Raw genomic sequence first — 13504 nt, 5'->3', positions numbered from 1 at the left:
ATCTACCCAACCAAGAGCCACAGGGAGAACCTTGTCCCAGTGGTAGAGTACTTCTAAGAAACAAAAATAAAGCTGTCCATTTAGCCTAACCCCTTCGTCACAAGCAGGGCTTCCCTATCCAGGACCCTGGCCTTCTCTGGCGGACCTTTGTCAGCAAGCTAAGCCACACTCCAACAAGGGTTCGTCTTATCTGTCCAGGACTAGGACGGAGTACCCTGAAGCGGGTGGCCTGAAGTGACATTGTCCACTGGACCGACAGGACTTTCTCACTCGCTGCTTTTTCCATTATATAAGAGGGTATAATGTGGGGAAAACCAGAGTCCGATGGCGTACCGGATCCCCTTTACTCTCTCCTTTCCCCCTCATCCCATCCTCTGGAAGCCCCAGACAGCATGCTGACGCAGGCAGCACCCCTGCACCTCCCCTTTTAAGCCTGGTAGATTGGTGTACATAGGAAACAACCCACTGTTCTGCCTGCCCGTGCCCAACAGGGCACCACAGGACGAACTGCCCCACACCTACCCTATGCTGGGAGTTTCTTCTTCTGGGCCCATTTGCCCAGCTGTGGGGAGAGAGAGCGCCAGTCAGACCCAACTCCTTATTTATGGTCAGGAGAACGAGTGAAAATTTATGGGAACTTTTCATCGTAATTAAAAGCAGAACTTCGTTTAATAGGAAGCAGAACCAGCAAAGAGATCTTACAAAAGAATGAAAGAAAGGAACAAAGAAACTGGCCTACACACTCAGAGAGCTGGTCCCAGTGACTGTCCTATCTTACAGGTTCTTCACTCCAGATTCCAGGCCCTCATGGAAAATGGTGGGAAGGCTTGCTATGCATGTGTGTGCATTGGAGACCAGGATCAACAACTCTGGAGAAGGAATGAAATCCTAGAAAGAGCTCCTGATTTTCTATCATTACTTCTGCTTCATCCCATCCCCACCCTAAAGACTTTCTACAGCCTTTACTGGGTTTCACCAAACCAGCTTTCTTCTTCAATCTGATTTCTTGGGTCTCTTCTCAGAACTGAACTTTCAGTCACTATAATCTAGAGAGGTAAAGAACGCTCCCCTCCCCTTGCCTGCCCCATTACCCACTAGTAATCCAAATTAAGATTATCACTTTACTAGGGAAGTCAGGCAATATCCTGAGTAGGTGCACTGAATCACTTGGTTGGATTTTGGTGTGAAAATGGGCAGTGACACACTCAGGTATCAAAAACTAATGGAGCCAAACATCCCCTGACCAAATAGACATTTTCAACACCACCCTCTCTACTGAACTCAACTCATTCACTCCTCTATCCCTTCGTCAAACTTGAACTACTAACCCACAGCCCTGGATCACCTGCACAGTCCACCTTCTTTCCTACTGTGCCCAAGCTGCAGAACGCTGCTGGTGGAAATCTAAATATCAGGCTGACTTTGCCCACTTAAAGTTTATCCTTGAATGCTCAACTCTGCTCTCTTCTCTGCCCAGCAAAACTATTTCTCCACCCTATTGACACCCATGCCCATAACCCTTGATAGTTGTACAAGACATTTAACTCCCTCCACAGGCTCACTGTCCCCCTGAACCCCCCATCCCTTGCCCCCAGGGACCTGGCCATCTACTTTATTAAGAAAATTGGTAAAATAGCCCCGACCCTCCTCAGTCCTTCCCCCTACCAGCCCCCTTTTCAACTCTCCCATCCTTCCCAGCAGTATCTCTAGAGGAGATCTCCTGACTCCTCTCAAAAGCCACCCCCTCCATATAAGCATCCGACTCCATTCCTTCACACCTCATCAAAACTCTTGCCTCTTCCCTTCTTCCTTTCCTAATAGCCATCTTCAACCATTCACTCTCCAATGGCTTCTTCTCCAATGCTTTCAAATATGCCCATGTCTCCCCTACCCTAAAAAACACCCTCCCTTGACCCCACGGGTCCCTCCAGTAAATCACCCCATCTCCCTTCTACCATTCCTCTACAAACTCCTTGAGTGAGTCATCTACACCCGATGTCTCAAATTCTGCTCTTCCATTTCTCTCCTGGACCCACTCCAATCTGGCTTGCGTCCCCTGTGCTCCACAGAAACCGCCCTCTCAAAGGTCACCAATGATCATTCGCTCCGATGGCTTCAAATATCATCTCTATGTGGATGACACCTAAATTTACATTGCCTCCCCTGTTCTCTCTCTCTCTCTCCAGGCTCGCATCTCCTCCTGCCTTCAGGACATCTCTACTTGGATGTCCTTCCTCCACCTAAAACTCAACATGTCCAAGACAGAGCTCCTTATATTCCCTCCCAAACCCTGTCCTCTCCTTCACTTTCCCATCACTGCGGATGGCACAACCATCCTTCCTCTCTCACAAGCCCGCAACCTTGGTGGCATCCTTGACTCCACTCTCTCATTCACCCCACATATCCAATCCATCACCAAAGCCTGCAGGTCTCACCTTCACAACATCACCAAGATCCGCCCTTTCCTCTCCATCCAAACTGCTACCACGTTAGTACAATCACTCATCCTATCCCGACTGGATTACTGCATCAGCCCTCTCTCTGACCTCCCAAACTCCTGTCTCTCCCCACTTCAGTCCATAATTCACTCCGCTGCCCAGATCATTTTTCTAAAAACACATTCTGGATATGTCCCAATCTCCACCCCCGCCAAAAAACCCCCTCCAGTGATTGCCAATCCACCTCCACATCAAACAAATACTCCTCATCATTGGCTTTAAAGCAGTCCATCACCTTATCCCTCCTATCTCACCTCAGTTCTCTCCTTCTGCAACTCAGCCCCCACACTTCACTCCTCTAGTGTTAACCTTCTCACTGCCTCCATCACACCTGTCTCACCGCCAATCCATGGCCCACGTTCTGCCTCTGGCCTGGAATGCCCTCCTTCCTCAAATACGACAATTACTCTCCTCTCTATTCAAAGCCTTAATGAAGGCACATCTCCTCCAAGAGGCCTTCCCAGACCAAACCCCACTTTTCCTCATCTCCCACTCCCTTCTGCATCTCCCCAACTTGCTCCCTTTGCTCTTCTCCCCTCCAAGCCCCACGGCACTTATGTCCATATCTGTAATTGTACTTATTTGTATTAATGTCTATCTCTCTACCCCATCCCGTAAACTGTAAACTCATTGTGGGCAGGAAATGCGACTGTTTATTGTATTGTACTCTCCCAAGAGCTTAGTACAGGGCTCTGCACCCAGTAAGCTCTCAATAAATATGACTGAATGAATGAAAGGACATGAGTTCTAATCCTGGCTCTGCCATATGTCTGCTGTGTGACTTTGGGCAAATCACTTCACTAGTCTGGGCCTCAGTTACCTCATCTGTAAAATGGGGATTAAGAGTGTGAGCCCCATGTGGGACAGGAACTATGTCCAACATGATTTACTTGTATCTATTCTAGTGCTTAGAACAGTGCTTGGCACATAGCACTTAACGAATACTATAACTGTTATTATTATTATTATTATCCAAACCCCCATTTCTTTGAATACTTTCTGGTGGGATCTGGTCAACGTCTTACATGGGGTCACAAGCCTTGGAATGGCTGCCTGGAAGATCCAGTGAACACCCAACCTAGGAACCTTCCAGGTGAATCAGGTGCTCAGGCTGAAGTCAGCAACCAGTGGACAACAACAGGGTTACTACAAATCCGAGCATATACTGGTCCCTTCTGAGAGAACTATGAAACCTTAATGATTGGGTGGTGGGTGTAGTCTCTAGATGGTCTGGGCACCATTACTTGGAAGACCAACAAATTTGGGCTGAGGAAGGCCAAATGATGAAATTTTTGAGATTTGGAGAGCCCACTGCTTCAGGCTTGAGTCTTCCAGGACCTGTGGACTGGCGTGAGCCCATGAAGGAATGTAATGATAATAATAATAATATTTTGTAAAGTGCTTATTATATGCCAAGCACTGTACTAAGCACTGGGGTCGATACAAGCTAATCCGGTCCCACGTGAGACTCACAGTCTAAGTAGGAGGGAGAACAGGTATTGAATTCCCCTTCCTGCAGATGAAGGAACCAAGGCACAAAGAAGTTAAGTGACTTGCCCAAGGTCACTCAGGAGACAAGTGGCAGACCCAGGATTAGAACCCAGCTCCTCTGACTCCCAGGCTTGTGCTCCTCCCAGTAGGCCTCATTGCTTCTAGTATCTGTCTCTAACCAGCGTCACTTTGAGAAATGAAAATCAGACATTTTCAGGGAGTGGATTCCTTTGGAACCTTCATCTCTTCAGTGGGAACTGAGGCTGAGGGGCCTCAGCCTCTAATTCCTATTTTTTGTCAGAGAGGAGATACCAACAAAAGAGCTTTCTGTCAGCCCGTTCTTTATATCTTCAAATGATCTCTGATGAGTGAGCTCCACTATATTCAGCGCTTTCAAACTACCTCTCTTTGATTCACTTCCATTTTAATAGAGAGGTTGGACAGGTTTACTTCTATAAGTGAGCAAGACGCTTACTGAGTCAACTCTAATCCATAAGTGTACATGTGGATTATAAATATTCTATGCAATTTTTCACTAGGATGGCGTCAACAGTTTGTGTATCAAAGAAAATGTGTCAAGTACATCCCTAACAACTGTAGAACATTTATTGTATTTCCAACAGTTGAAACAGAGTAGCTCTGATGCATAATCAGGACATCTAGCAAGAGCAAGGCTCATTGAAATTATCCACTGAAAATTACAGCATAAAAAGGAGGACGTTGGAACTTGCCCCTCCACTAGAAGCTCAGAATAAAGTACAAACTATTTCCACTTTCTGAGGCAACGTATAATTTCCCAAGATTATACAGGACGTACAAATAAAATGAATGAATGAATGAATGAATGAATGAATAAATAAATAAATAAATAAATAAATAAATAAATGTTCTTCTCTTGGTTTTCCCCACAACATTCTTATCTTCCTCACACTAAGTCTGATCTTAATTTGTCTTATTCAGAAGAACAGTGTTTCTATCTGGTTTACAAGGGATCTCATCCTTTGTGCCACGAACACGCAACCAGATGCCTTTACATTCCAGTAATGTTTGATCAAATAAAATTCTGGAACACATCATATCTTCAAAAAAATACCACCAACGCATAAGCAAAGTCTTTACCTGGATCAGACTAACGGCCTGTTCAGTCTTTTATTCCGTTTCCAACAACGGGACTGATGGATGCTTGAATAGGGGAAGGAATGCACCCTAGGTGAGAACTCTGGCCTAGATCGTAATCCAGGTGGTGATGGAGAGGAGTGGAACTGGCCAGGGTCATGAGGGGAAGAGGAAACGTAGGAGGTGAAGATGATTATCTTCCTGACAGTCATCTTCACAGATCATGTACCTTCTAACATCCCTCACTTTCCCTCAAAGAACCCATCAGGAGCCTACATCCACAAATCTTAACCCTTCTTGAGTTTTCTGACTTTTCTCTTTTATAACCTATTGTAGACCTTTCATTCATGATATTTTCCCAAACCCTCCTTGAAGCAATTGATATTTTCTGCTTTAAAAGCTTTCTATTTAATTCAGATGATGTATAAGGTAGGCAGAGATTGGTAAAAGAGCACCAAAACACACATCCTAATTTTATTTGATATTCTCTTCTTGGAATCCCAAAATCATTTTCAACAACACATATGCATGGCCACATGCTATTTTGTTTCTTGGGATGTGTGCACTCTAAACGGTCATTCTACCCCACAACATTAAGATGGAAAGATGATGTCCCTGTATAGGACTGCTATCCTTTTGTCAGAAACGTCAGCACCAGGGAATAGGTTTGCCATCTGAAGGGGAAGGAAGTCAATCACAGATCTTAGGGCACAAGAATGTGCTCTTCGCTACTTTACATTGGTAGAGCTGTCTGTTGGTGAACCGACAGAACCATAACTAGATTATGTTTCTCCAAGATGACAGGGGAACTGAATCACTTGACTTGCACCAACAGGCCAACTATGGCAGACCAAACAAATCTACACTAGTCAGGAGAGAATGGAGATACGACATCTGGAAAAACGACAATATGTGGTAGTGGTAGGAGTCTCACTACTAACCTGAGGGATTGGTTTTCTTTATCAAAACAAAATTGTAGGCATCAGTAAAGCTTATTAGGATAAGGACATTCCTAACAGGGTGAGGAAGGTGGTGTATATAAACTATTCTTTTTCCTCAGTGTAGACACTACTTCAGCCAATCAAATCAGTGGGTTCTTGGAATAGTTAACAATCTGCAAAATTCTTCTTCATATTTACCTTAGATCTTCATCATATTCTGCTTCCGGTCCCACCTATGCGACACTTCCAGTGTTCCCCATGAGGACTCCCTTTTATTCTTGGTAAATGGAATATGTGGTTTCTTGACAGTGAAATCACAGAAGCGAAATCTGCTCATGGAACAACTGATTGGCAAGAAAAAAAATCTCTAGCAGCCACCTCATGAGGCCACAAATTCAGCTGTTTCTCCTTTTCTGGGAGTTGTATCTGAATCTCTGATGGAACACTACATCATCACAATTCACCCAAATAAAATATGGCTCTCAGGTCTTTGAAGAAACAAATGGTGAATGAAACTGGCCAGTGGGCCCCTCTAATAAGGGAAGGAAAAGAAAACCGGAATTTAAAATGCCTAAGGAAAAGCAGGCTGCTTTTGACTTGGTACAATGGTGTTTGGATCAAAGCCTATTTACCATGTTTTGTATTTCCTTAGTGTAATGGAGATGCAACAGGTAATATAAACCTCTGTAATCAACAGTAATAGAAAGAAAGAATTAGCTGTAAAATGACTTACGGAATAGCCTCTTCCTGAAAACGACTGAGCAGAACTCTGTGGGAGGAAACAATATGCCACAGTAAGTAATACAAGAAATTATGGGAACTAGAAGAAACATGGTGAGATTTAGCAATATTTCTTGAGGGAATACTTTACAGCAAAAGCACCCTCTCCACTTTGGCATTCCCAGACATTCCACCTGCTGTCTCCTGAGCTTGTGAAACCATCAGGTGGCACTTCCAGGCGACTACTCAGATCCAAGGACCGGTTCAGAGACCCTGGAAGGAAAACGAACCGAGGACATCCTGAGCATGCTTGGAAGCAGCTTAGCCCAGTGGGAAGAGCATGGAACAGGGAGTCAGGAGACCTGGGTTCTAATTCCAGTTCTGTCACTTGCCTGCTGTGTGATCATGGGCAAATCACTTCACTTTTCTATGCCTCAGTTTCCACAACAGTAAAATGGAGATTAAATACCTATCCTCTTCCTTTAAACTGTGAGTCTCAAGTGGGACAGGGCTCATCCAATTGTATTTATTGACTGCTTACTGTGGGCTATGTATGAGCTGCTTATATTGTATCTCTCCCAGTGCTAAGCACAGATTCTGGCACAGAGTAAGCACTTAAGCACCACAAATATTATTATGATTATTATTCCTCAGGACACGTACTTAATCATAATTTATTTAATGTCTGCCTCCCCACTAGGCTGCAAGCTTACTGTGGGCAGGGAACATGTCTACCAACTCCATAATATTGTATTATCCAAGCCTTTAGTACAGTGCTCTGCACACAGAAAGCACTCAATACATACAATTGATGGACTGATTGATTGACAGTGACTGCTGAAGTGAAGATGGCCTTCTCTAGTGGAATTCCCTGCAGGCCATCCATTCACTCACTAAGTAAGGAGGTTCCCTAGCTCTCCTTTAAACCTAGCAGTAAATTCCCCACCCCCTCCTCCCTTTCTTCTGCATCATCTAAGCATCTAAGGCCATATTTCTTAAGCAGTTTGATACTTAACCCACCCCCAACCCCAAAGCACTTATATCCATAAATTTATACTCTGTTGCTTCTCTTATCTGTACTTTATTTTAGTATCCGTTTCCCCCACTCTCTGTAAACTCCTAGAGGACAGGGCTCATGGCTACCAACTCTCCCAGGTAATTTGTATAGGGTTCTGCCCACAGTAAGCACTCAATAAATACCACTGATGGATTGATTAAACTGGGTTACCAGGGCCTAGTGACCTGGTGTGAATGGGGTCTCAGTGATTTAAGTTGCTGAATCACAGGCAGCCCTGGGGCCTTGGCTGGAACTCTTCCACAGACAGTCCTACATACTGTTTACATTTCAGTCTTTCTGATGTTAGGTAAAACTTTGAACTCCACCTCTAAACAGTAACAAGGGTGCATACTTTTAAATAAACCTTTTAGTGTGAAGTGCTTGAGAAGAAAAATAAAAAAAAGATGACTAGTAAAGGAGGAGTGGGTCATAAATTCTAAGCACTGGCAAAAGTCATGGTCAAGCAAAGACAACAAATCAAGAATATCAAAATTGTGGAGCTGGAGGTAGAAAATGATTAGGTTTACTTGGTTTGTTTTTTCACACCCTGGATCACATTAGACCATCCAATTCATTCACTCAATCATCTATTAACAATAATAATACACTGATAATAACAATAACAACAACAGTGGCCTTTCTTAAGCACTTATTGTGGGCCAAGAACTGAACTAAGAGTTGGGGTAGAGACAAGACAATCAGCTCGCACATAGTCACAGACCCACAAGAGGCAGGGATAAGGGAACAAAGTATTGAATCCCCATTCTACAGATGAGGAAATGGAGGCACAGAGAAGTGAAATGACTGGTCCTAGGTCACACAGCAGGCATGTAGCAGAGCTGGGATTAAAATCCAGTTCTCCTGACTCCCATTTCTGTCTTGCATCCACTATCTGTTCTGCCTCCTCCAACCACATGCCCTTTCTGTTGGAAAGAGAAATGAAAGGAACTCAGACCTGAGAAGCCCTTGAGTTTGGCTCTTTTGAAAGCTGGTTCCATCCAGCTGATTTCCAACTTTTTAAAACAGACATTGAAAGTCTTTCTAAAATGACCTCGGTGGGACATAGAGATTTCATTAAAGTTACCATATGGGGTTTTAGTGCAACACACAGTATCTTTCTTTAAAAAGGAAAATCAAAACAAGCCATCGATTCATAATATTTTATATCTGGAATAATTAAGATGGAATGCCAGTTCATTCTGGCCATTTTTTGTAGTTAAGAAAACAGCCTGTTACGGGAATATTTCCCTCAAAAGTGAAATATAAAATTTATTGGAATTGGACGGCTCTGATGTCTTGAAAGAACACAACTAGAAGTATGGATTTTTCTGATGTAAGTAAAGCAAGGCCTTGGCAGACAGTTTGGACCCAAATGCTGCGATTCTTTCCACGTCAGAGAGCTGGAGGGGAGAAGGGGTGAAACACTCTGAGCAGCTTCCAAAACTGATTCCCACTCTCTGCTTCTGGGCAGAAATGAAATGAAAGAATGGAGGTTGGAGAGTCCTCTGGTTACCCCTAAAGTAGGTATCGTTTAATTGTCCCACAGGTGCCAATGTGCCCCAAGACTGGTCCACATTTTGGAGCTCACTGGAAGCTGGAAACATGTCTACCAACTCTGTTATATTGTACTCTTCCAAGAGCTCAGTACAGTGCTCTGCACATGGCAAGCACTAAATAAATAGGAGTGATGGACTGATCGATTTTGATCACAATTCAAAAAAAGAAAATCCAGAGGCCCACCTGACACAGAAATCACAGAACCTTCTTCCAGGTAAAGATCTTGAGAGGTCCTCTAGCCCATTCCCCTGCCTCCAGGGAAGGTCCTGACTTAAGCAACTGCCCTAGTCTGACCTCAGTTTCTGAACAAAGATCTAAAGATGCCGATAGCTCAGACTGGGGACTGTAAGAAAGACAAGACTCGCTATAAGGACAGAGCAAACAAAGCAAGTTGGCTTTGTTTTCGCAATCAATGAATGGTACTTATTGAGCGCTTACTGTGTGAGGAGCACTGTACTAAGTGCTTGGGGGAGTACAAGACAATAGAGTAGGTAGATATGATCCCTGTCCTTGTGCTCACAGGCTAGAGGAGCTTTTAAACTGCTGATATAAAGCTCTTGCACCCAAATTACAGTCCAAATCCAATTTCTTGGGCAGGAACAAAAAGCACCTGAGTAAGGACTAATTTTCAACGCAAGTAGCGTGGCCTAGTGGAAAGAGCCTAGGCCTGGGAGTCAGAAAGACCTGGGTTCTAATACTGACTTTGTCACTTGTCTGTTGGGTCATCCTGGGCAGGTCACTTAACTTCTCTATGCTTCAGTTACTTCATCTGTAAAATAGGGATTAAGACTGTGATCCCTATGAAGGACAGGGACTGGGTCCAACTTGACTAGCTTCTATCTACCCCATGCTTAGTACAGTGCATGACACATAGTATATGCTTTACAAATACCTTTAAAAAAACTCGACTGAAGTAGGGATCCTTGCAATTCACAGCCTGAGGTGGGAGGGGTGGCAGGGGGAGGAGGGTCCCCCACCGAGGGGATTTCCAAGGAAACCAGCTGAGGTTTGAGGTCCAAATCAAAAAGAGACCACATTGTTTCATCTGAACTTCTCCAGAGAGCTTCCCAGATCTCCAGTTTGGCTGAAACCGAGAAAGGAAATTACTGTTTGGCCGCAGCAAAAACCTTTCCAAAGCAACGCTTTCCCAGGTGTGAGAGACTCAGCTCAGGAAGTCTCAGCCTGGTTTCAGTGGCACCTTTCAAAATGCAAATAGCTGTGGTGGAGACATGGAACAGAACTGGTCTGTCATCGCCCACAGTGTTCCTTGCTAATTCATTTAGTGAGCACACAGAAAGCTACAGATCAAGTGGGTTTGCTTGAGTCTGGTTCATCTCCCAAGATGTTTTACTGCCACTGTAAAATGGGATTTATTCATGGTGCACAAATATATTAAATATTCCATGTTACTGCACTTCCAGGGAGGATTTTTCAGCCTCAAACTGAGTTTTTTTGAAGAGAAAGAAATATTAAAAGGGGGTGTAACGAAGGCTCAGAATTTGACTAATGGCAATACTGGTAAAGTCTGGCATGGAACAGCTACTGGAATCTAAATATTTCATATATTTTTTTAAATTTTTTATGTTGGCAACAGAAGAGCAGAAGAGCGGGGAAAAAAAGAGTTTGGCCTCAGCAGCAATCTCATAAGTTCTGTCCTTAAAGCCCCATTGCTGTCCTTCCTGGGAGATGCAGACCCTTGCAGTGAGGCTCAAAATTGCTCTACTAGGGATTCTGCTAAGTAACCCAGTAAGTGCTCAATAAATACCATTGATTGATTGACTGAAAATGGCCACAGCCATTATGAGTCAGAGGAGAAACAAGCAAGAATAATCTATGCACATGGCAAATCTAGTAGCTGCAAAAGAGGTATACAGGGTCAAGGCGAGCAACAATACGCTTGGTCTTTATAGCATCTGCCTTCTCTCCAGGGAGCATAAAGTGAGGGAATGCAAGGTTTAAAAGGTTGTTTTGGTTTCTTGTCCACCAACAAACAGATCCTAAGAGGAGGGTCTCAAATGACCCTCAAGTGTGAAACACAGAAATACTAACACATAATTGGCTTGTGAAGATGGCGGGTGCTTTGCTTGGCAACTCAAGTGGACCCAGGGTCTCCGGGAGGTTTACTCTGGCTGAGGTGATTTGTTTATCTTGGGAAACCCGGTGGCTGGGGCAGTGGACAAACAGTAGCTGGAAGGCCAGGATGAGGCCTGTCTGGGCAGGACCCCCCAATCTGGCAAATTCTTTCGAAAGGTAAATTTCACTCTTAAAGGCTCTTGCCTGCTTTCCATATTTTCTCACCCACCCACACACACACACACACACACACACACACACACACACACACACACACATATCCCTAGGTCTCTTTCAAATATCCATTCCTACGTTCTAGGTCGGTCAAATACTAGACCCACAAAAGGTAATAGGCCTTCAACCTGGTTGGACCAGCTCTTTGGGAGGGCTCTCTTCCTCCTCATACCTCCCCCAGAACTGAATTCAAAACTGGCTACTGACCGTCATCCTGAACCCAGCATTGCAGGGTGTGGGAAGCTTCTGGACAGCACTCAGGTTATGTGTATGTGCCCTAGTGTGCTAGGGAAATGACCTCACTGCCATATTCCTTACCTTTGGCTTTCAGCCAAAGGTGGAGAACAGCATGATCTAGTGGAAAGAACATGGGCCTAGGAGTCAGAGGACCCAACTCCAACACTCGTCTGCTGAGTGATCTTGGGCAAGTCACTTAACTTCTCTGTGCCTCAGTTACCTCATCTGCAACATGGGGACTAAAACTCTGAGCCCCATGTGGGACAGGGACTGTGTCCAACCCGATTATCTTGCATCTATCCCAGGGCTGATGAGTGCCTGGCACATAGTAAACAATTAACAAATAAATTTAGCCCACTCAATCAGCTTTCTCTATCTTGCCTCACCTCACTGATCTCCTACTTCAACTCGGCCTGTACACTCTCCTTCTTTAATGTCAACCTACTCACTGTCCCTCAATCTCGCTGCCGAATCCTTGCCCATGTCTTCCCTCTGACCTGGGATGCCCTTCCCCTTCGTATCTAATATTCTACCTGCCTTTGAAGCCTTATTAAAATCATATCTCCTGCAAGAGGCCTAGCCTGACTAAGCCCTCACTTCCTCAATTAGCTCACCCTTCTGTGTCGCCTATGCACTTGGGTCTTTACCCCTTAAACACTTTGATGTTCTCCCCAACCCTGGTCCTACACCACCTAAGTACATATCCTATCTACTGCCATTCCCCATATTTTTAATTGATTTTAATGTGTGTCTCCCCCTCGTGACTGTAAATTCCTTGTGGGATGGTATTGGGTCTACCTATTCTATTCTACTGTTCTCTTCCAAGCGCTCTGCACACAGTAAGTACTGAATAAATGTCACTGGTAGATTGACTGAATGGATGTTCCTGGTGAGGGGAGGGATCTCAGTAGTGGAAGAACTCTCTACCCCAGGGTTCTTCCCAACAAGAGGCACAAAAATCTCAAGAGAATTCTGGGATCAGCCAAAAACCCAGATTAAGCATCTACAGTGCAGGCATTCTTGGGAGCCAAGATTCCCATTGAGCTCCCAGCCAGAATGACTGCTCTAATAATATTAGGCCAGGCCCAGAGGTATGGATAAACAATATTGAGTAGAACTAAACTTGCTCAATTTAGTTGTGTGATTATTTTTTTTATCCAGGAAAGCTCAGCTATTGCACACTGTTTTCCAACGATAAGTAGCATGGTCTAGGGAATACAGCAAGGCCTGGGAGTCAGAAGGACCTGGGTTCTAATCCCAGATCTGACACTTGTCTGCTATGTGACCTGGGGCAAGTCATTGCACTTCTCAGGACCTGCTACTTCATCTGTAAAATGGGGAATAAGATTGTGAGTCCCATGTAGGGCAGGGGCTGTGTCCAACCTGATAAACGTGTATCTTCCCAGTGCTTGTATCTTGTATCTTTCCAGTGCTTGGTACAGTGCCTGGCACATAGTAAGTGAATAACAAATACCATTAAAAAACAAGAAGGGGTTCTCAAGCCTTTAAATTCAGGTTTCCAGCCAGAGAGAGATATTAGGAAGGGCATGTGGTCAGCCTTGTGTTTGAAGTGGAAAGAA

At 44.4% G+C, this 13504-nt stretch overlaps 1 protein-coding gene across 10 annotated transcripts in view; it reads right to left on the bottom strand.

The window, feature by feature from the left end:
• FBRSL1 (fibrosin like 1) overlaps positions 1 to 13504 on the bottom strand; it is a 736960-nt gene that overhangs the window by 355754 nt on the left and 367702 nt on the right. For all 10 annotated transcript variants that reach the window (XM_029055946.2, XM_029055891.2, XM_029055920.2 and 7 more), the window contains exon 4: positions 6780 to 6815. In XM_029055946.2, coding sequence (XP_028911779.1) covers positions 6780 to 6815 — 36 coding nt within the window. The remainder of the gene's footprint in view (positions 1 to 6779; positions 6816 to 13504) is intronic.

Source organism: Ornithorhynchus anatinus, chromosome 2, assembly GCF_004115215.2.
Source record: "Ornithorhynchus anatinus isolate Pmale09 chromosome 2, mOrnAna1.pri.v4, whole genome shotgun sequence".
NCBI classification, from domain to species: Eukaryota; Metazoa; Chordata; class Mammalia; order Monotremata; family Ornithorhynchidae; genus Ornithorhynchus; species Ornithorhynchus anatinus.
The sequence above is the reverse complement of the archived record's forward strand: the minus strand, read 5'-3'. Positions and strand labels throughout refer to the sequence as shown.